We start from the raw sequence: 22838 nt of genomic DNA, 5'->3' as shown, positions 1-22838 counted from the left end.
GTATTTAATTGTTCATTATTCTAAGCTAATATATTGACTTCGTAAATTAATTAAGAGGTATGATGCTTTCTCCTTTCGCTTTGAGCTTCTGTTCTCACTCAACTGTTATAGTGTTTCTTGGAATTTAAGGTTTCTTTTGTTGTTTGATCCTCTTTACAACGATTACAAACTATTTTTGAAATTTCAAAATAATAAATTAATGATGATAGTGCAAAAATTTAAAATTTTAATATAAAAATTGTCTTCATATAAAAGTTGATTTTATTTATATCTATCCATTACTAACTTCAGATTGAAACTAGTCGTTTTGATTCTAGAGTGACAATATGTTGACATTTTCTTTTTTACTACACTTAAGTTAATTTTGGCAATTTAGCTTATTTCCTTCCATACACAAGTCTCATCTACGTTCATGTTTTCTTTTTTTAATTTATTTCATTTTATTATGTTAATATTCACTTTTTTTTAGATAATTCTCTTAATGTAAATTCATTATATTATCATTTATCTTTCAATTGATTTCATTATATTCTTCACATGTTTATTATATGTCTACAACGAAAGCTAGTATCTCTTTAATATATATAAGTCTTATCCTTCATAACCTAGAAAATATATCAAACATGCTACTTTATTTTATTAAATTATTTTAGTAGAAATAGTTTCTATCAATTTATTACATAAATAACACGAAACTGGTGAAAGAGTCACTCAAGTACCAAGCCAAGGTTCAGATTGTATTGGATATGCAGTGTGGTGTCATGGACGAGGCTTGTGTGGCTCAGAAGGATGACCTAGACCTGGTAGTGGTGCATGGGGACCTGGCCTTGGAGGGGGACCGTGGCCTGGATGAGGATGACCAAGATGTGGTTGACTTGGAAGATGACCTGGTTCTGGTGGTGGAGCATGGGGACTTGGTCCTGGAGGAGGAGCATGGCCTGGATGAGAATGTTCAGCATGTGATGCACTTGGAGGATGTCCAGGTCTTGGTGGTGGCACATGGGGACCTGGCCCTGGAGGAGGAGCATGGTCTGGATGAAGATGATTATTATGTGGTGGACTTGGAGGATGACCTGGTCCTAACGGTGGCGCATGGGGATCTGGCCTTGGAGGAGGATGCTCAACATGTGGTGGACTTGGAGGATGCTCATGTAGTGGACCTGGAGGATGACCTGGTCTTGGTGGTGGCACATAGAGACTTGGCCTTGGAGGAGGATGCTCAGCATGTGGTGGACTCGGAGGATGACGAGGTCCTGGTGGTGGCGCTTGAGGACTTGGCCTTGGAGGAGCATAGCCTGGATGAGGATGCTCATGTATTGAACCCAGAGGATGACTTGGTCCTAGTGGTGGCGCATGAAGACCTGGCCTTGGAGGAGGAGCATGATGTAAATGAGGGTGATTAGTATGTGGTGGACCTGGAGCCGAAGCATGGGGTGGCGATTGCGGGTGGTGGGATTGGTGAGGATGATGGGCGCCTGCAGGTGGTGGAGGATGATGCATTTTTCTTCTTTTCAATTTTCACCTTATAGCTAGTAACTCCTTACGAATGAACTTGTGAATTTATACATGTAAGTGCGCCAAGCATATAGATCACTTAATCTTAACCATGAAGGAAAATTTTCCTCAACTACAAGTCTGAGCCGCGTTTGACTTACTGCTAGGTTTTCACCTAAAATGAAATCCATGGAGTTTTATCGATGAACTGCAGAAGGCTCTTAAGCGTGAGGCAATTGTTTATCAATTATATGTACGCCATAATGCTTTGATGATTAATTATCTTCATCAAGTGCTGTTCTAGGTAAGAAATAAATTAAAGTCTTATACCCCCTAAATTCCCATACACCCTCAATTAACAATGGAAATAAAAAAATTGAGAAATATAATACGGTTAGTTTTTATAAATGAACTAACTGTGAAATTTGAAGATAATTAATAAAAAAAATACTTTAATACTTTATTTTAGACAACAGTTATACCCTTTATTTTATTTGAATGATAAAATTGAATATTTTTGGTTGTTTTTCAACAAAGTCATGACGACACCAACATAATGAACAGATTCTAGCAATAATATAGATAGATAAACATAATAGAAAAGAGGTAACTCAAATAAAATACAAAAGATTAATTAATTATCCCAAAAATAATTCAATTCTTTTGGACCATTCATGATCCATTAGCATCTTCATAGCAACTCGGATCCTGTAAATAATTTCTCCTTTTCCTGATTTTCACACTATATGATAATAAGTTTCAAATCGGTAAGCTAAAAAAAAAAAAGTTTCAAATGAATGGTGGCTAGTAGTATTATATCAACCTCTTCTTATTTTGTTAAAATTAATTAAACTTTAAAATATTCAATTTTATCCCAAAACTATTACTAACAACGTCAAATTAAATATTCGAGCCGATTGAGTTTTAGTTCAATTGATATGTGTATTGTTGTCAATATAAGAGAATGTGAGTTTGAGTGTGCTAAAGCATATTATTTTACTATTTATGAATTGGAGAAGGGCTATGTACAATTCTAAACATTGTGTTAAAAAAAAATTAGATATGATCAAAATTTATAATGAAATTTTTAAAAAAAATTGAAATTGAGCTTGGATATATAGATTTCTAAAAATCGATAGAAAATATCCCATTTTTTCTGTTAAAAGAAAAATGGATCAAAGCTTGTAAGAAACGAAAATAAGGCCTTTTGAATATAAAAGTTAACAGGTAGGATGGGCCATGCCTGACTGAGGCTGGCTGCGATGGGCTGGGCTACCATTTGTGCCACCCCTTCGCACTATGCTGTTGTAGCCTGGTCTCTGATTGCCAGCGGATAACGTTTTGTAATGGCTTTCTGTTTTTGAGTTTTTAAGAGTTAGAATTGATCTTCTTCTCCTAACAACGAAAGGAAATTATCAGTACCGGAGTAGTACAGTGCCAGTGATGCAACCATGGTTCCATTTTGAACTCCAATAGACTCACTTTCCTGTAGTCTTCAAAGTCCAATGGCGGCCTCATTTGTTCCCCTTCATCATGTCAGTGGCTGCTTCACCTATCCTCGCCCAGAAAGAGAATATCGTCGTACTCATTTTCATAGTCATGGGTGGTCATCAGCACCAGCGACCAAGTATCGTTTGAGACCTATTAATGCTTCGGTTGAAACTCCTTCGTTTCCACTCTTTCAGCCTACCCCAGTTCAAGAATCTCCTTCTCAGGTATATGCTCATGGCTTATCAATTCACTCTTCCTATTACTTTTTTTTTTCCGTTTTGGGTTTTTAAAATCACTCAGTTGCTTTTGTTTTCCTTTATAGTTGGAGCCTGTGGACCCTGATTTCTACAAGATAGGTTATGTTCGAAGTATGAGAGCTTATGGAATTGAGTTTAAGGAAGGTCCTGATGGTTTTGGAGTCTATGCCTCCAAAGATGTTGAACCTCTTCGTCGTGCTAGAGTCTGTTTCACTTTTTTCATTTGCTTCTAAATTCTCACTGTAACTCTTTTCTACAGTATATTCTCTTGCTATGATATCTGTGTGTGTGTGTGTGTTGGTAACTATGCTTTCAATACTTGACTGAACAGGTAATTATGGAAATACCTTTGGAATTGATGTTGACCATAAGGCAGAAGTTGCCATGGATGTTCTTCCCGGATATAGTGCCACTAGGTCATCCCATATTTGATATCATAAACTCAACCAATCCTGAGGTAATTCAAATTTTCCTTAATATGAAAGACTTAAATTATCATTTCAAGTTTTCTGCATTTATTGTTCAAATTTGGTGAATTCACTAGCACACTCTTTGATTTGTACTATAACACTAATTGCGGTGTTCCTCAATGTAATTCATGGCGTTTTTCTTGGCAGACAGATTGGGATCTGAGATTGGCGTGCCTTCTCTTGTATGCATTTGATAAGGAGGATAACTTTTGGCAACTATATGGAGACTTCTTACCTAGTGCTGATGAGTGCACTAGCTTGCTTCTTGCTACTGAGGTGTGTGTATTTTCCTGCTTTTTACTTTATTTCGAGTTCCCTTCTATGTTTTGCTAAATTACAGTTTTTGTCTTTGATGAATTAATGGTGGGAGTGATATATCTTAATGATAGCATTAAAGCATTGGTTATGGTTGTTAAATGGCAAAGGATTGGGATTTTAGCATAATTCTAAGAGTAACTATGTGGGAAGCAACTTGTTGTACTCACAGCTTGCTGAATCCTTGCAGGACGACCTCTCAGAGCTGCAGGATCCTGATCTTGCTTCAACTATGAAAAATCAACAATTAAGAGCCTTAGAATTTTGGGAAAAGAACTGGGTATAAGCAACCCGTCTATTTATGACACTAAACATTTTACCTCTCATTTCTTCAAAGAAGTTCTTGCTCACTCTAATGTAACTTGTTTGTGTGCTTAACCTCACTCAGCATTCCGGTGTTCCTCTGAAAATAAAGCGCCTTGCTCGTGATCCTGAGAGATTCATTTGGGCTGTTAGCATTGCACAGTCACGATGCATTAACATGCAAGTTAGGATCGGTGCACTAGTTCAAGATGCAAATATGCTAATTCCCTATGCTGGTCTGGTGATCTTGCTGCACGGGGCTCCTCTATTTTTCATTTCTATGCCTTCTTGTCTATGATGGCTGGTCAAAAAGTTAAAAGTAATGCAGGGCTTGATAAGATTTTTTGTTTTTCTTAGAGACCATTCCTTTCAACTGTTTCTCCTTCATTTATTGTCTTTTTCGACCAAATCTTTGGCCTGTTTTGGCATCACTAATACCTCCCTGCCTTATCTACAAATTGACTGCCATCATATTTCCTTTAAGTTATTATTTCTCTTACTTATCTAATATTTTAATATGCTTTTTGATGTGTATCCATTTGTCACCGCAGACATGCTAAATCATTCATTTCAACCAAACTGTTTTCTCCATTGGCGTTTTAAGGATCGCATGGTTGAGGTGATGATAAATGCTGGACAGAGGATAAGAAAAGGAGAGGAGGTATTGTTATTCCATATTCTCTTTAAATTCTAATGTTGTTCAAGTGAATTTTCAACATCAAGGGGAGGTCTCTTTGTAGCTATTGGAACATTTAGTTTGTGATAAAGTTTAGCCTGCTTTGTGTTGTCTTTGCTGTTTGCCTTTTAAAGCCATCAACCATGTTAGATCCTTAGTTTTTTTATTTACATTATGGGATACGTATTTACAATTCCATAATGTTAACAGATGACCATCAATTACATGAATGGACAGCAAAATCAGATGCTCATGCAACGATATGGATTCTCATCATCTGTGGTAATTAGCTTCAACTTTTAGGGTGTGCTTGGTTAGGTGCAAAAGTGGAGGGATGGAGGAGGGAGTGGAAAAGTGGAAGGAAAATAAATTTTGAGTGTGCTTGTTTAGGAAGAAAAGTGAGAGGAAAGAAAATGGGAGGGATGACCATTTTCTATCGCATAAAAACCAATCATTCCAAATTGGAAAAATGAGAGGAGAGAAAATGAAGAGATTATGAAAGAAAAGTTATATTTTCTATCCTTCTAGTTTTCTATCCCTTCAGTTTTCCATCTTTCCAATTTTCTTTCCATCCTACCAAGCAAAGCCTTAATCCTCAATATAAATATTTAAATCTTCTTTTTTTTTAACCTGACTTAGTCGAGGCCTGAACATTGCAGAATCCTTGGGGTTCAATACCATTCTCCAGCAACGCACATGTTCACTTGGACTCTTTCTTGTCTGTCTTCAATATATCTGGTCTCCCTGGAGAGTATTATCATAACAGTATGAGTAGTTTTAACTTTTCAGAACTTCTCAAATGATAATGGTAATATTTTCTACAAAATTCAGCACCTTATATTCACAAAACAGTCAATTAGCAGATAAAGGAGATAATTTTGTTGACGGGGCAGTCATAGCTGCTGCAAGAACATTGCCCACATGGTCAGATGGCGATGTTCCGCTGATCCCTAGCATGGAAAGGAAAGCTGTGAAGGAGTTACAAGAGGAATGTCAGCAGATGCTTGCACAGTTTCCTACAACTTCTGCGCAAGACCAAAAATTACTAGGTGAACATTTTATCTATCTTAGTGGATAGAATTAACATTCTTTCCTACACGATCTAAAATTAGATTAGAATGCTCAGGTTACCAACAGAATTGAACTGGTTGGTCGGTAGTCTTAAAGCTTGCAGAGTCCTAATTCCTTCAAACATAAAGTGCTAAGATAATTTCATGGTTGAAGTACAGTTAAAACTAGGTAAAAGTATAATGGAGGCCCTAGTATTAGGAGTTGGATTACATTTTGCCCTCTCTACTAAAAAATAAACAAATTAATCGTTGTAGCTTAAATCAAAAAGCAAACTGATACTTCTATTAAAAATTCTATTCATTCTTACGATTAAAAACTAGTCTTGTATATGTACCTATGGCACGTCATGTGTCACTGTCCGGTTATTCTGTCAGTTATGTCAATTTTTAACAGTATAAATTGATAAAAATTTTAACAGAAATGACCAATTCACCCTTTGATCTAATATACAGGGACTATTTTGCCTATTTTTTGAGTAGAGGGGGCAAAATGCAATCTGACTCCTAGTACTGTCCATTGTATTTTTACCATTTTAAACTGGCACTATGAACAACTTCTATTGTTTATTACTGTAAAATTTCAAAAATCTGCTACTTATCAACTAGAACATGAGCCATGGTCTGATATATTTGATTTTGATTCATTTTACAAATACAGATTCTATGCCAGAAGCAAGGAGGACACTTGAATCAGCAATCAAGTATGTGATTCTGACATAACATACGTTTTCCTCTCATGCATTAAGGTTTTAATTCTTAATTACAGTCCGAGTTGAAGCCTCTCTTACCTTTTTACATATTCAGGTACAGATTGCACCGGAAACTATTCATCGAGAAGGTTATCGAGGCATTGGACATCTATCAAGAGCGTATATTGTTTTAGATTAGTTTTTAACTCGATAGGATTTTAGACAGTTTACCATTGAACTCTTATAGGATATTTGATACGATGGAATGTTATCATTTTTCAATAAATTTTAACAAAAATTAGTTTATTTTCTTTCGAATGTAACTGAGTTATTTCCCACAAGTAATGGTATTTTTTTCCCATAAAAAGTTGCTTTCTTGAAAAGTAAAAAATGTTTTATAGGACAAAATTAACCTTTTTTTATTTGTATTGAAGTATTAATTAACCTTAATTTTAGTGAGATTAAAATATGTAGATTTGGAATTTAATTTTTCTATTTCTTAGATTTAAAACCTAATTATAATTGTGAATACAATTAAAATTCTTTAGTTAAATTCAAGTTTATAATGTTATTTTTTATTATATAACCACTAATTTTTTATTTTATTTTAAAATATCACACCAATAAATTTAATAAATAAATTTTAAAATAAAAAATTAAAATTTTAAAAATAAAAAAGAATGAATAAATCTGAAAGAGGTAAAAGCATCTTTTAAAATAAAATGGGGGTTACAATTGGATTGCCCTTTTGGAAATTGTAACCGAAAAAGGAAAAAGAAAATAGTAACGTATGTTAGAAAAGGTTGTGGGCCTGGAGGGAGGGCCACTTTGTATAGAGGGCGGTCCACCGGTCTGATCCCATTGTGCAAAAATCCAAATTCAGTTTGAAAGTTTCCATGTAAAAGAAATGAAATTCATGTGGTTTGATAGGGAATCGGCTTCAAAGACAGCGGTTTTTAAGAAGAAGACTTAAACATACAGACTACCTGTCTTTGCTTGGAAACTCAGGATTATCTCTTTGTCCGAAAGAAGAAGGAGGCATGGAGAAGACTGATGCATCATCTGCTGCTGCTGTTGCTGATGCTAAGATATCATCAATCTTTATCTATCCCGTAAAATCATGCCGTGGAATTTCAGTTCCACATGCACCCCTCACTCCTACTGGTACTCCTTTTTTTTCCATCTCTTCAAGGTCCCCGCTGTGGGTTATTTCTGTTCTTTATATTTATCAATTATTAGCCTTGTTCTTATATTATGGTGTTTTCACCTGCACTTCATCTGCTAACACTGTCTTAATGTATTTCTCTGCAACTCCAGCTTTAATACTTACAAGGAAAATTTGGTTTTACTTTTTATTTTTTATTGCTTTTTTTTTTGTGCTATTCCCAAAATTTTTAACCTCACTCCCAGCCATAATTTTCTATCTTATCACTGGTTCATTAGCTTAACCCAAATAACATTAGAAACAATAACTATGATTAAGTGATAGCTACAGTGCTTGTTATCTTGGATCACTTTTTTTTATTATGTAATTTTGGGAATTATTCTTGATTTTCTTAAACAGTTTAGTTATCTTGATTTGGCGTATCCAATTGCCTCAACAATCTGTCAATTTGTTCAATTTATTCTCCATGGCTAACTTGCAAGCATGGCTGATTTATTTCTTATGTTCCTCTGTTGATGCATGTACAGGGTTTCGATGGGATCGGCAATGGCTTGTTGTGAATCAGAGAGGGAGGGCATATACTCAAAGGGTTGAACCAAAGCTTGCTCTAGTTGAGGTGAACCTGCCAGCTGAGGCCTTTTCAGAGGGCTGGGAACCTACCAAGACCTCCTATTTGGGTAAACCAACTCATCATTATCTGTACCTCATTACTCTTTAAGACAACTTAGTTACTGCAGCTATTGCATTAAATAATGCTCATATTAAACAGAATAGTGTGTTTTTACATGGCAAAATTATTTGTATGAGACAAACTATCAAATCTCTAATAGTAGAAATCTTAGTATGGGTTATTTGTTATATGCAGGCAAATTGTCTAAAGCATTCAAATTGTGATTTCCTTTTATTTTTCATGAGTCGTGACCATTATATGCTTTCATTCGCAGAAATAAAAGCACCTGGAATGGATTTACTCAAGATTTCTCTTTGCAAACCACCAAAAGTGTCTGATGGTGTTTCAGTTTGGGAGTGGTCTGGCTCTGCATTAGATGAGGGTGATGAGGCTTCAAAATGGTTTACAAATTATCTCGGGAAACCCAGTAGGATGGTTCGTTTTAATGCAGGTTGGTTTGATTTCAATTAACTATATAAATGCTACAGCCATGTTGTGATAGCTTTGCATATTAAGATAGTTTTTAAGTCTCAAATTTATATGGCTAACAATTTGGTTACAACATTATTTAATAAATGCAGCATCAGAAACTAGGCCTGTGGATCCTGTGTATGCTCAAGGGTATTCCATAATGTTTTCTGACATGTTCCCTTTCATGTTAGCATCTCAGGTTAGTTTTGGAAACAATGTTTTTTTTTTTTCATAACTACTGATGATGATGATGATGATGATGATGATATCAATATAAATTAACAAAGCTCAAACTTGATGTTATAAGTACAAATGCTTGCAGGGATCTTTGGACGAACTGAACAAGCTTCTGAAGGAGCCTGTACCCATGAACCGTTTCAGACCCAAGTACTTTTTCGCCCCTTTCTCAGGCTCATACCACATCTCTTGGTTTTTATTTAGCATGTCCTTTCATCAGGATCCAGTTAATCCTCTAAATTTCAATATTCTCTCATGTTATTTCCAATGGAAAGTATTTGTTTAAGTTTAATCACCTCTGCTTTACTCTTTTTCTGTATTATTTACAACTTTATTACATATTTTTTTGTTCTCATTGTAGCATCCTTGTTGACGGCTGTGAGCCGTTCTCCGAAGACCTATGGACTGAGATTAAAATAAGCCAATTTTCATTTCAAGGTGTGAGGCTATGCTCCCGCTGTAAGGTACAAAAGCTACCCTTTCTGCATTTTCTGCTTATATTATGAGGAGTACTTTTATCTTAAGAATATTGTCAATTGCAATGAATTTCAAGGTATTCAATGCTAAAAACCAGTTCTCTATATAGATACCTAGTGATTTTGATTGTGAATCGGAATCGTATTCAACTATACATATCGAGTATCTTACGATATTAATAACTATATATCATATGCTTAAGCATGTTAATTTTTAAAAAGATGATGGTGCATTATTCAGGTGCCTACAATCAATCAAGACACCGCAATTGCTGGTCCAGAGCCGAATGAAACTCTTATGAAATACAGGTCGGATAAGGTCTTGCGACCGGACAAGAAACAACAAGGAAAGGTAAGACCACTAAGATGAAAATTCGGAACATTTTTTTGCTGTAATGCCCTCTCACCCGCAAACGATCCGTTTTGAATACGTTCTGATGATATTGCAGATCTATTTCGGGCAGAACATGGTTTGCAAGGAAAGTTTGACTGAAGGGAAGGCAAAGCTGGTTAAAGTGGGAGATCCTATATTTGTCCTCCAGAAAGTCTCCACTGCTGCTGAAGCAGTTGCTTGAATGCCTTAACAGTATTCAAATAAATAAGAGCCATAACTCATTATCTGAGACTTTAAATCAAGTTTTCGAATATGGCTGTAAATAAATTGAGTTTGAACAAATTTTATTTTCAAGTTTGGCTTTCTAGTTTGAACTACTAAGCTTTTATTCCATATATTTTGTCGGTTTCCAGTTATTTAAAATGGTTCCTAGCCAGGCAAAGGCCATCCACATGCAACATATATTTAATGTTAAACCATAAAATAAAATTATATAAATTAATATGCGATTCCGATTGTCCACATCTACTGTTTAAAAATATATATATTTTTATTACATTTAAATAAAATAAGATACATTTGCCATCAAAAGATCGAGCGAATTCACTCGAACTCAATCCAAAGCTTTTTTTTATATATATTTATATTTTTAATTATTTATTTTAGTATAAATAAATTTTTAATTTTTTAATTATTATAATCTAATATAAATAATTTTAATAGATTTTAATTATTGATTAAATATACATTTAATTATTTTTATTTCGTAATTCATTGTTACTATTGTATTTAAATTTAAATACATATCTTATCCTTGACTTTAATCCCATTTCTATAATAACCAATTTCATTATCAACACTGATTTTGGGTTGATTTAGATGCTTAGTAATACGATAATCTCTTTGTATATCAGAATAGCCATTCAGTTAGACTTGAAAAATTATCATTAATTTTTTAATTAAAAATGATCATTAATAATATTTATATTTAAATTATTGGTCAGACTGCAGCTTGATAAGCCTGTTTTCAGCAGCCGGTAGACGTAATCGCTTTTCTTGACAGAAAAAAAGCGGAAGATTTGTGATAATAATAATAATAATGATAATTATATATTATCATTCGATATTTTATTTATTTATCCGAGTTTATATATATTAATAAATAATATTTTAAAAAGACTTAGAATTGCTATGTAATATCAATAATATAATTTAAATTACTCTTAAAAGTATCTCTATTTTTTAAATAAATCTCTCATTACTTCTTTTTAAAGTTTACTATTAATTTAAATAATAAACTATTCTTTATATATATTTTTATTTTTATGATTGTGCTTAAAATGGAAAAATAAAAATATTTATTATTTAACTGCAAAATCATATTAGTTATAGAAATCGAATTTCAAGCTAAATATAATATATTTAAATAAAGAAATATAAGCAGAAAAAATCCATGCAATCAACAAATTTACAAAATCATAAAAACAGTAAAATCTTTAATCTACACTGAATTTTCCCCTAAAATTACAGAAAACATTAATAATAACCTCTTAATTGTTCCTTTATTTACGTAGGATTCGTACAATTTTTGGTAATTTTATCTTATCCCTACACTATTTCAATTTCCACAATTTTTGAAAAATATATAAATGAAAGTTTTTCTTTCTTTTATAGTAAGAAAAGTGAAAAAATATAAAATAAAATAATGAGCAATGAAAATGAATCAATTTATCCATCTTTAAAACAAAAGTTAAAATCTTCTCTTCAATGGCTCCGTCACCACAACCACCATAACCACAATCAACAAATCTCGAGTGTACCAATTACTCCTCACTCAACTCCCGTTTCAAGTCTTAAAACTTTTAAACACAAATGTCGTAATTTGATTACTCGCATTGGACATGATTTTCCTAATCACCGTCATAGCCATAGCCATAATTATAATTTTGTTCACAGAAGACGACGCTCGATAGATTTTCGATACAATCCGTTGAGTTATGCTTTGAATTTCGATAATGGAGGTGAAGACAGTCAAATTGATGAGTTTCCTAACAGAAATTTTACATCTAGGTTGCCACGATCTCCTTCGGCTGCTACTTTAAGAGAAATCATGGCTTACACGCAAAAAGGAAAAAAGCAATGTGCTTAGGCCTTTGATTGGTTATTGTGTTTTCTTATGTTGAATTTATTGTGTTTTATTTTTGTTAAATTTATTTGTATATAATAATTTCATTATATTTGTTAATTCAATTTAGATTCTGGTTTCCATTCACCAATGCAATCTGATATTTTTTCTGTAATTTGTGTGATAAATTTAAAAAAAAAAGTAATTATTTAAAAATTAAATGTTAAATTTAAGTTAAAAAATATGTTCAATATTTTATTTAAAATTAAATATAAGTAAATTGTTTGATAAAATGATAATATAATCGTAAATAAAATAAAATAATCCTACTTATCATTTTCTACGCTTATTAGAAAAAAATTGTATCTAGTAGTTTCATGATTGATTATCAAACGTACTTAAAAAATTAAATTGTAAAAAATATTAATATTCAATCGATTGAAATTTTTTAACATTCCATCCAATAGTATGTATGTTTGTTTTATTGTAAAAATAAAAAATAGACCGTAGCAAATGTTGTAGAGGATAGATTTCATATTCAAATTTTGCTACGTATTTAATTATTATATTCTAATTTAGTTAATTTTAATGTTTGTACTTTTATGATAACAAATTTTGATTATTTTGAAATTTAAATTATGACTTATTGATAAATGTATTCATCTTCTATCAGGATGAAATTAGAAATTTTTTTTAGGAAAGTCAAAATTAAATTATATCTTTTACGTTAGTAAAAATATTTACTATTTTAATAGTATTTATCTTTATAAATTTTAAAAGATTAAATTAATTTTTTATCATTTTTACAGGATCAAAATATAATTTTATTTTTATTAATTTAAAATTTTAAATAACATAAATAAAAAAATTTCCATTAGCTACGCGCCTGCTTTGTATTAGAGTTGTACAAAAAAGTACTCCTTTTATTTGTAATATTTGTAACCTCTTCTTATATCAAAGTTTTTTTATGGATAAAGAAACAGTCAAGATAGCTTAACTTTCATGGAGTTAGTTAAAACTGAGATATATTAGCTAACTAACTAACAGTAAACTAACAAACAAAATTCTTATTTAGGACTAGTAGCAAAATTCCATCATTAAACTAACATTATTCTTATTAGGACTGGTAGCAAAATTTCATCATTCAAATCAAAAAATCCTTTGTTCTTCAAGTGACGTAAGAATTGGATAATGTAGGGCAAACAAACATGAGACCAATGTATATCACAGTGTCAGTGTGATAGACCGAAACGATAGTATAAACGTGTGAAGTTTCAAATCTTTCATTGATTCTAGCGAATTTTTTAGGAAGCACTTTCTGTCACACCAAAACTAGTGAAAGACATTCTAAACCAAGCTTTTACATACATTTAATATCTAATACATAAAAAAAAAACCATGTATTATATGTGATCTCAATCAATATCATTAGGTTTACTAACTAATATTGCTTTCGGTCCATTTATTCATGATTTATTCATCGACGAGATTAACACGGTAATGAAAAAGTAATTCAGGTATTGTCATTCTACGTGTAATAATATCTTTATTTATTCTGTTTTTTATTTTTTAATTTTTAATCATCCTCTTACACATGGTTGAGTTTTCTTTCATTACTTTTTAGTTTATTACATACTTTATTTTATTTTATAACTTTAGTCTATTATTTTTATTATCTTATTAATTATCAACATTGAAGTGTAACATGAAATTGCAATTCCCACGTCACTTTTAACTGTACATTGAGTTTTACTAAATTATTTTTTCATATAATTAAAAATTTAAAAATATATAAAAGCTTGTATTTTTAATGATTTCATGGTCTAATAATTAATGAGAAATATTTATATATTTTTAAATATATTAAATATAATTTATATTTTGAATTATATGCTAAGAAAGACAAAAAGATGAGTGTACTTGAAAACTTTGCATCAATAAAGTCGAGCAACCTTATCTTATTCAAAGTGGATTTGCATATAGGAGTAGTTATTATTATTTTTATCGCGTCTTTGTCTTTTATCTTTATTTTTTATTTAATTTTATTTGATAATAACAAAGACGCGGTTTCCCCGCGGAAAACAGCCTTTTGGGTATGATTTTTTTTTTCAATCTTCAAATTTAAATAATAATAAAATGCATGTGCTGCAGTACTTTTTCGTTACATTTTTTTTTTACTTATAATTGTTATTTTATTGCTAATTAATTAATTAAAATTGATTAAAAAGTTTAAGAAATAATTAATAGAAATGATCCTAAACATGAAAAGAATACGTGATATTCTCTAATTTATTTGTAAAATTAAAATTTTTATTATTAATTATATAAAATAACTCCAAGAAGTAATACAGAAAAGAGCTTCAACTAACAAACTGTCCACCATTTTCCTCAAAAAAATAAAAAAAAAATAAAAAACTGTTCCCCGAAGTACATATAAAATAATAACCACAGCCAATTCCATAATTAATGGCTTTAGTCAAATGAAAATAAACAACTGAAAAGCTGGAATTGTTGTTGCACCCCCCAACATCTCGCTTGGTCTGTCTAGTGGATTAATATTATATATGATTTAAATATAAATATATATAGGATTAAATTTATTCCACAAAATAACTCAACAGTTTAAAACATATCAAAAATTCAAATTTAAAATTTAAAATTAACAATTTTTATTTTACTTATAATGTAAATGTCAATAATCAATTATGTATTACAGAATATATAATTAAAGCCAATTTTATATTTATTCGCATTGAACCTCTGTGGTCCATTGGTCTTTCTATCATTTAATTTTTATATTTTTTGGTTAAATGTTTTAAGAATAAAAAAAACATATTTAGAAATTAAAAAGCAAATTGAAAATTCTTTTTGTAAGTAATAAAATATATTATTCTCTTTTTCTTGGACATAGAAGACAAGATTAAATTTAAAATTTGAAATTAAAAAGTATTTGGATGAAGAAATTTGAATTAAATCCTTAGCTTTGATTATATTTTATTAGTGAAATAGAAATAGTCATCAAACATTTTTAATCCAAAAAAATGAAAAGAAAAGTAGTTAATAGTATGAATTTGCCACGTAATAATATGTATAGATTTTAGCCTAGGTTGCATGCGAGGGTTGGGTGGAATTTTCAAAGATTTGAGGATAATGTTTTATGATCATATCAAAAAATATATATTTATATTTATTTGTAAAATTGGATATCATAAGAAAATCTGATAAATTTATTTAATACAATATTTAATATTTAATAATTAATACTCATTTATATTTAAGAATTAACATTTTTTTCTAGAGAATTGAGATATTTTAGTTAATAATTTATTTATATAATATTAAGATAGAGATAGAGATTATACGATTTGAATTGTATCAAAGAGATATCTAATAAAAAAAATTAATAATTACTCTTTATTAGTTAAAGACTTAATTAATAACTTAAAAAATAAAATCTTAGTTAATAAAATTATAATTTAACTATAAAATTAAGATTTTAATATTTTAAATTGAAAATTTGTAATATATAAATTATGTATAAACTATACTTAAATTTGTTAAAATTTTAAATGGAAATATATTTAGATGATTGATGTAATTATTTTTAATATAAAAAAAAATCAACCATGTTTAAATTAAAAAAATAAGAGAAAAGAAAATGGATCCAGAGGCAGAACCCACCACTAAAATCTAGAATATAGAAATTGAACTTGTCACTATCTTTTATTCTCATAAATCAAAATCATCCTACGATTTTGACCGAAAATTTGCATGAAACAATCCACGTGCCGTCACCCCTAATCTCTGTTTTCTCTCTTTCGTTACCCCTCGCAACTTGAAGGGGAAAAAAAAGAAAGAATAGGTCACTGCCAGTCAGTTTCAATCCCCTTGGTTTTCTCGAGAAAATCAAAACCCCCAGAAAAGGGAAAAAACAACAACAAAGGCCCGCGGTGAATTTTCTTTTCAAAACAAAATAAAACCCAGAAGACTGGATTTCCTGAGAGAGAGAGGGGTAGATAGGAAGCTGAGAGACAAAAGGAGAGTTAACCGATTAATCGAAAGCGCTGAAAATGCCCTGAATCAAAGGCGGCCCAGCACCACCGCCGACCCAGTTTCTCTGTCTCTTCTACTCCCATAACTCTCTCTCTCTCTCTCTCTCACCCTTGAATCTGGTACTTATTAGTCTTCATTTTTTTTAAATATTTTCTTCTTTTTTTTAGCTCTGTTTTTTGCTTTTAGAAAATACCCTTTTTTTTTTGTAAAAAGAGGTTTTATTGCTGTTTCTCAGAGATTTTATGTGAATTCTAGTATGTTTTTAAGGAAATAAACAAAACCCAGAAACCAAAACCCTACGTTTATCTCTTCCGCCCTTGATTTGCACTAATCTAAGCTTATATCCCATTTAGCTGAATCCTGTGTTCTAGATTATGGCATTTGATCACAACGCAATACCAAAAGATCTAAGACCATTGAATGTAGCTAGAACTGTAACTGAAGAGCCCCGCATTGCAGCTACTAGTAATGTCAGTGGTAGAAATATTGAAGGGTTCTTTCCCAACCCATCTCGGGAGCCTGGAAGTCCTGGTACCATGCCTGTTTTTTATCCAGCAACTATGGCTAATGCTGGTTTTGTAGGTTTAGGGTATGCAAATGCAGTGCCCCTGGCACCGGGTGCCCCTGCATGGAGGCCTCCCATGCCCATGCCTATGCATGTGCCTGTGCCAGTGGGGCGTCCAAGTATAAACCCGGTTGTTGGGTTTAGTTATAATCCCAATTTGAGCAATATGGTAGTTGGTAATGCTGTGGATCAGGTCAGTAATGATGTGGTAGCTGGGCATGGTTGTAGTCCTTGTTTGGGCAATAGAAATAGTGGGAATGGGAGTGATCAGGCGAGTAATGATATTGCGTCAACAGGTTTTGGACAGAGTTCAAATATTGGAAACAGGGGTAGTGGTAATGCGATTGATCAGTTGAATAATGAATTGTCAGGTGGGTTTACTTATAAACCAAATTTAGGACTTAGAAGCAATGGCAGTGGGGCTGATCAGGTGAGTGATGAGGGTGGGGGTGATTCGGTGTCAGGAAAAAAGGTTAAGATTTTGTGTAGTTTTGGGGGAAAGATATTGCCTAGACCTAGTGATGGGGTGTTGCGATATGTTGGGGGGCAGACAAGGATTATTAGTCTTCGGAGAGATGTGAGTTTTAATGAATTTGTGCAAAAAATGGTGGATGCTTATGGGCAACCTGTGGTTATTAAGTACCAGCTTCCTGATGAGGATCTTGATGCATTGGTGTCCATTTCTTCCTTGGATGATCTTGATAATATGATGGATGAGTATGACAAAGTGGTTGAAAGGTCTTCAGATGGTTCAGCTAAATTAAGGGTATTTTTGTTTTCGGCTTCGGAGCTCGATCCTTCTGGTTTGGTTCAATTTGGGGATTTAAATGACAGTGGGCAGAAATATGTTGAGGCAGTGAATGGAATTGTGGAAGGAGCTTCTTGTGGTTTCACACGGAAGGAGAGCATGGCAAGTCTTGCTTCAACACGGAATTCTGATGTTAGTGGGACTGAGGCTGTTGATAGCATTGGTGCTGGTCAGGTTGATGCTGGGGGGCCGCCACCTTCAAACATCTTGTCACCAGGAGGGAATTCAGCTCCTTCTCATGATACTGGTCCAAAAATGACTGCTCCGGATCCTAATCCTGTTGCTGCTTATCCAGATGCTTCTGCTGTTCATTTAGGAATTCCAGTGGTTAAATCTGCTCCTCCACAAACATTGTCTTCTCAACCTGAGGTTGAGTTAGAGAGGTCGATGCCCCTCACTTCGGCACCGCAGCAAGTGAGATATGATTCACCGCTACACTATGCATCTACATTTATTGATCCTCGCCATGATGTTATGAACCGTTCTGATTATGTGCATCTTGCACCTCAAATGGGGTACTCAAGCCCCCAGTTGGTGGGCAATACTGATTCTGTATTCAACCAACAGTATTTTCGTGATAATGCTACCGCTCATCAGTTCATTCCTGCTTTGCACATGACAATGACTCCCTCCGCTTCCCTTGCTGGTATTAGACCAGCAGTGGTTCAGCCACTGTTGCAACCCAAACAAATTCCATTGGAGAGTCATCCTGGTGAAAGTGCTTTTGGTACAAAGATAGTTCAGCTTCCTGTTGAACGGAACCAGAATGTTTATCAAGCCCAGATTCCATCTGCAATGGTTGGAGGAGGTTATGCCTGGCATCGTATTCCACAAACTGAGCATGTTCTCTTGTCAGATGGATCCTTGCCTCAGCACCAAGCAAGTACTCCTGAGAAGATCTCAAGGCTTGAAGACTGCTGTATGTGTCAGAAGGCATTGCCTCATGCACATTCTGATCCTTTGGTAAAGGATACAAGAAATAGCAGTGGAACACTTCTGGTTAATACGAATTCAACTTATCATAGTCTGCGTCCTGAAGATGGTATGAAAATTTCACCAGTAAACAGGGTTGTGGTATCTGGAGCATTAGGGGATGGCATTGCTGAACAAGGAGCTGGGTTTCGACAGCTTGGTCATGTTGATCATCAAGTTGGAGGACTTCATTCAGAGGCAGTTGGATTCTCTCAAGGTCTTGATGCACAAAATGAATGTAGAACTGATAATTCCGATCATCCTAGAATTCCAGCAAGTCAGGGTTTAATGGGTATGGCAGGTGAATTACAATCACAGTATGTTTTGCCGACTCAATACCAGCTTAAACAGGATGTTCCACAACCTGGGGCAATTGGCATTCAAGCTTCTGAACAGCAAGTGCCTGAAGCCTCCAGAGAATATCATGGCAATATTCCTGCTGTCTCCAAAATGGATATTGTAGACCCTAACCGTCTGATCCCAATTAATGGGATGATGGATGCTCTTCGGATAAGCAATGAGCAGGGTAATTCACCTGTTTACAAAACCAGAAAAGATGTCTTGGATGAGAGATCTCCACAAATAGCAGGGAGAGAGTTGCCTTTGGATAATATCTTTAACAAACCAATAGACTCCAGTGAGATGGTTATTTTGGATAATGTAGTGACACATTCACAACCCAAAGTTGGAGCTCAAAACTTGGATTCCCTTGAAGTTCAATATGGGAACCCTCCATTTTCTGGTCTTCAATCGGCACATAAATTGGATGACGTTTCATGGACTCAGCAGAAGATTGTACTAAATGACACTGAAGCTGCTCCTTTGAATGCTAATACCCGATCTTCTTTTTCACCATCTAATAGAGGTGGTGATGTCTTGGATTCCTCAGATTCACTCTTTAGCAATCAAGATCCTTGGAATTTACGGCAAGATGCTCAATTTCCTCCTCCTAGACCTAACAAAATTCAAACACAGAGAGAAGGGTTACCTACCAGAGACCCTTTTGGAGAGAACCAGGCAGTGATTAGTGGGGAATCTAAAGCCCAATTGGAAGATGATGTTTACCAGCCATTAAACCATTTAAACAAGGATTTCATTTCAGACCAAAAACAGTCCACAAAAGGTGAGGTATTTGATTTCTGTTTGCAACAAACATTGGCATTTATCACTTTATGCATGGACTAAATGTTTCTTCTTGTTGCCTTCACTGCAAATGGCTCAGCTGAGGAACTCATCAAGAAAGAATTACAAGCTGTAGCTGAGGGAGTAGCTGCTTCTGTTTTCCAGTCATCTACCCCTTCCACTCCTGACATACCAGCAGCAACTGATGCATCTGGTTTTGAGGGCAATCAAGAGATAGATGGTTCAACTAGAAACATGGAAATGCAACATAAAGCTAAGTTTGAGGTGTGCATCTCTTCATTCTCTATCTGTAGGCCCATTGTCCTCACCGCCCCCCCTCCCCTTTTCTCCATTTCCTTCTCTAAAAAAAATTGTGGCTGCCTTCTGCAGATTTATTCATTGAACATCTTTTGTTTTTTTTTTCTTAACTCAGGAAATCAAGACCAAACAACCGGACAGAACAAATTTTGGCTTTCGAGTTTCAGATGGCATCGGTTGCTTGCAGGTTGAATCATTGCTTTCATGTGATGTTTGTTTTTTTGTTAACTCCTTTTGCTCATAACTTAATTATATTCATTTTCAGATTATAAAAAACATTGACCTTGAAGAGCTGCGAGAACTAGGTTCTGGCACCTTCGGTACTGTTTATCATGGGAAGTGGCGAGGTACTGATGTTGCAATCAAACGGATCAATGATAGATGTTTTGCGGGGAAACCTTCTGAACAAGAGCGCATGGTTTGGCTCTTTATTTTCTCTTTGCAATTCCTTATTTCTCCATAGTAGTTCCACTTTGTAATTTCACTTGCTAACAGCTTGTACTGTCGTGAATTCATTTGACTAGATTGATGATTTCTGGAATGAGGCAATTAAGCTTGCTGACTTGCATCATCCCAATGTTGTGGCATTCTATGGTGTTGTTCTCGATGGTCCTGGTGGCTCTGTGGCAACAGTGACTGAATATATGGTTAATGGTTCCTTAAGAACTGCTTTACAGAAGAATGAGAAGTACTAAAAGTTTTTGTTTTGTTTGCTATACTGTATAACCTTTCCTATAATTTTTCTGGTTATAAATAATATTGGATGACTTGCTATTGCCAGGAATCTTGATAAGCGTAAGCGACTTCTGATCGCCATGGATGTTGCCTTTGGAATGGAGTATCTGCATGGAAAGAATATAGTGCACTTTGATTTGAAGAGTGACAATTTACTTGTCAATCTTCGAGATCCTCACCGTCCAATATGCAAGGTTAGTGCTTAGGCCTGAGTTTTGCTTGCAATCCATTCTGGTGCCAGCTCTTTGGTGGCAAAGCTTTTGATTATTTATTCCAAACATCCAAGATGAAATGGTCATTTCTAGAGATTCATATTGGATATTAATTGGACAAGTATGCTTTCTTTGAGTACTTCTTGTTGGCATAATTGGCTTGAGGTTTTTGCAGGGAATGTTTGGTATTCCTGAGCTCTTTATATGAATAAGGAAGTGCATTTAAAGTTATTGTTATGGAATTATTAACCTTCAATCGTGCAAAGAGTACTTACATGCACATCCCATTTAATCTCAAGTTGCAGACCTTGACTGTCTTAAACTAAAATTATGTTTTGTGGTATATTATTTGTCTGTTTGATCAACTGTTGAGAACAGTAGCTAGCTCAGGCTGATGCTGACTAATGGGTAATTGCATGACACACCACACTTTAATAGGTTACTGTCATAGATTGTTTCTCTTTACTTAATACCTAAAAGTTCTCTTCGATTTGCTTATTGGTTTTAATAATTATTTCAATTTCATTCACAACTGTTTTTTTGGCACCAGGTTGGAGATTTGGGCCTATCTAAGGTGAAATGTCAAACCCTTATCTCAGGTGGTGTCCGTGGAACCCTTCCATGGATGGCACCAGAGCTTCTGAACGGCAGTAGCAGTCTTGTCTCGGAGAAGGTTTGTAATTTGCACATTCTTCAGAGTTTAGTGCCCTCTACCATTTTATTTCGTATATAATCATTGTTATTCCCTCTAATCTAGGTTGATGTCTTCTCATTCGGTATTGTTATGTGGGAGCTTCTCACTGGAGAAGAACCATATGCAGACTTGCATTACGGGGCTATTATTGGTAATTTCATTATATATAAATGTAATTGTGAATTCAATTATTTGAACCTTTTCATTTCGAGCTTCTGAGCATGGAAATGAATTCATTTCAGGTGGTATCGTAAGTAATACACTACGACCACCGGTTCCAGAAGGCTGTGACCCAGAATGGAGATCATTAATGGAGAGATGCTGGTCATCCGAGCTACCAGAGAGACCGAGTTTCACCGAGATAGCAAATGAGTTACGGTCAATGGCAGCAAAAATTCAACCAAAGGGGCAAATCCCATAAAATAAAGAAAGCAGAAAACTCAACCCTCAATTTTCAAAATGATTTTGGACAATCTGGTTATTGTTGGCATCTCTTGTTTCCTTTGCATTTTGCATGGCAGTTGGAGGAGGAATAATATGGTGTTCGTAAATGTGCTGCTCCTTGGCATGAATGTAGACAGCACAAGGAAAGGAAGGGAACTATGTTTTCTTTTTCTTTTTCTTTTTACATATATAGAAATTATATTTGCTTGATCGTGTCGACATTAGACGTTTCCGTCTGATTGAAGTTGGTGTTTATATGCAACTTGTATTCGTCGGGCAATTTTGTTAAAATCATACTATTGTTTTTGTCAACTTTCAACCTAACAGGGTTGAGTTGTTTTTTTTGCTTCCTATTGCTAATTCGTTCATTTATATTACTTTTTTAAGTTTTCATATTTTCTTAAATAAGTCATTATTGTTTAATTAAATTAAAATGTTTCTGGCATAAGAATTTATTTGTAATGTATGGGGATAATATAATTTTGTCCTTAAATTTTGCAGTTAGATTCACTTAGATATTTGTATATTTTTTTCCCTTCAATCTTTGAACTTGGCAAATAGAAACTTTTTTGTCCCTTAACTTGAATTATGTCAATATTTAAGATTATACCGTATTATCGAAATGTCATATTATACAACTTTTATATTTTTTAAGTTTAAGGATGGATTAAT

At 33.7% G+C, this 22838-nt stretch overlaps 3 protein-coding genes across 3 annotated transcripts; all 3 read left to right on the top strand.

Moving 5' to 3' along the window:
• Positions 1-1661: 1661 nt before the first annotated feature.
• LOC107958695 (protein PLASTID TRANSCRIPTIONALLY ACTIVE 14) lies at positions 1662-7071 on the top strand. Its single transcript, XM_016894531.2, has 12 exons — positions 1662-3209; positions 3308-3445; positions 3574-3699; positions 3860-3988; positions 4218-4307; positions 4416-4566; positions 4882-4991; positions 5217-5288; positions 5666-5771; positions 5870-6055; positions 6735-6777; positions 6881-7071. The coding sequence occupies exons 1-12, from the start codon at positions 3000-3002 to the stop codon at positions 6957-6959; spliced, it is 1440 nt and encodes a 479-aa protein (XP_016750020.1). The 5' UTR covers positions 1662-2999; the 3' UTR covers positions 6960-7071.
• Positions 7072-7599: 528 nt separating this feature from the next.
• Positions 7600-10511, top strand: LOC107958694 (mitochondrial amidoxime reducing component 2). The gene is made up of 8 exons (XM_016894529.2): positions 7600-7929; positions 8458-8607; positions 8875-9051; positions 9182-9270; positions 9394-9458; positions 9670-9772; positions 10026-10136; positions 10234-10511. The coding sequence occupies exons 1-8, from the start codon at positions 7806-7808 to the stop codon at positions 10357-10359; spliced, it is 945 nt and encodes a 314-aa protein (XP_016750018.1). The 5' UTR covers positions 7600-7805; the 3' UTR covers positions 10360-10511.
• A 5462-nt stretch (positions 10512-15973) lies between these two features.
• On the top strand, positions 15974-22543 carry LOC107907314 (uncharacterized). Its single transcript, XM_016834650.2, has 9 exons — positions 15974-19764; positions 19864-20048; positions 20197-20268; positions 20347-20499; positions 20606-20769; positions 20863-21010; positions 21579-21701; positions 21786-21873; positions 21965-22543. Exons 1-9 carry the CDS (start codon positions 16671-16673, stop codon positions 22141-22143), a joined length of 4206 nt encoding a protein of 1401 aa, XP_016690139.2. The 5' UTR covers positions 15974-16670; the 3' UTR covers positions 22144-22543.
• Positions 22544-22838: the final 295 nt, after the last annotated feature.

Source organism: Gossypium hirsutum, chromosome A05 (assembly GCF_007990345.1).
Source record: "Gossypium hirsutum isolate 1008001.06 chromosome A05, Gossypium_hirsutum_v2.1, whole genome shotgun sequence".
NCBI classification, from domain to species: Eukaryota; Viridiplantae; Streptophyta; class Magnoliopsida; order Malvales; family Malvaceae; genus Gossypium; species Gossypium hirsutum.
Note: the sequence above shows the minus strand (reverse complement) of the source record. Positions and strands in the feature narration are given on the sequence as shown.

What these genes read in the sequence shown, in the direction of transcription:
- LOC107958695 (XM_016894531.2), top strand. Translation starts at nt 3,000, where the DNA reads ATGGCGGCCTCATTTGTTCCCCTTCATCATGTCAGTGGCTGCTTCACC. An exon ending in TAAACTCAACCAATCCTGAG is followed by an intron (nt 3,700 to 3,859) that starts GTAATTCAAATT and finishes TTTTCTTGGCAG; the next exon opens with ACAGATTGGGATCTGAGATT. An exon ending in ATGGATTCTCATCATCTGTG is followed by an intron (nt 5,289 to 5,665) that starts GTAATTAGCTTC and finishes TGAACATTGCAG; the next exon opens with AATCCTTGGGGTTCAATACC.
- LOC107958694 (XM_016894529.2), top strand. Translation starts at nt 7,806, where the DNA reads ATGGAGAAGACTGATGCATCATCTGCTGCTGCTGTTGCTGATGCTAAG. An exon ending in TACCAAGACCTCCTATTTGG is followed by an intron (nt 8,608 to 8,874) that starts GTAAACCAACTC and finishes TTTCATTCGCAG; the next exon opens with AAATAAAAGCACCTGGAATG. An exon ending in CTTTCATGTTAGCATCTCAG is followed by an intron (nt 9,271 to 9,393) that starts GTTAGTTTTGGA and finishes AAATGCTTGCAG; the next exon opens with GGATCTTTGGACGAACTGAA.
- LOC107907314 (XM_016834650.2), top strand. Translation starts at nt 16,671, where the DNA reads ATGGCATTTGATCACAACGCAATACCAAAAGATCTAAGACCATTGAAT. An exon ending in AACATAAAGCTAAGTTTGAG is followed by an intron (nt 20,049 to 20,196) that starts GTGTGCATCTCT and finishes TTCTTAACTCAG; the next exon opens with GAAATCAAGACCAAACAACC. An exon ending in GCAGTCTTGTCTCGGAGAAG is followed by an intron (nt 21,702 to 21,785) that starts GTTTGTAATTTG and finishes CCTCTAATCTAG; the next exon opens with GTTGATGTCTTCTCATTCGG.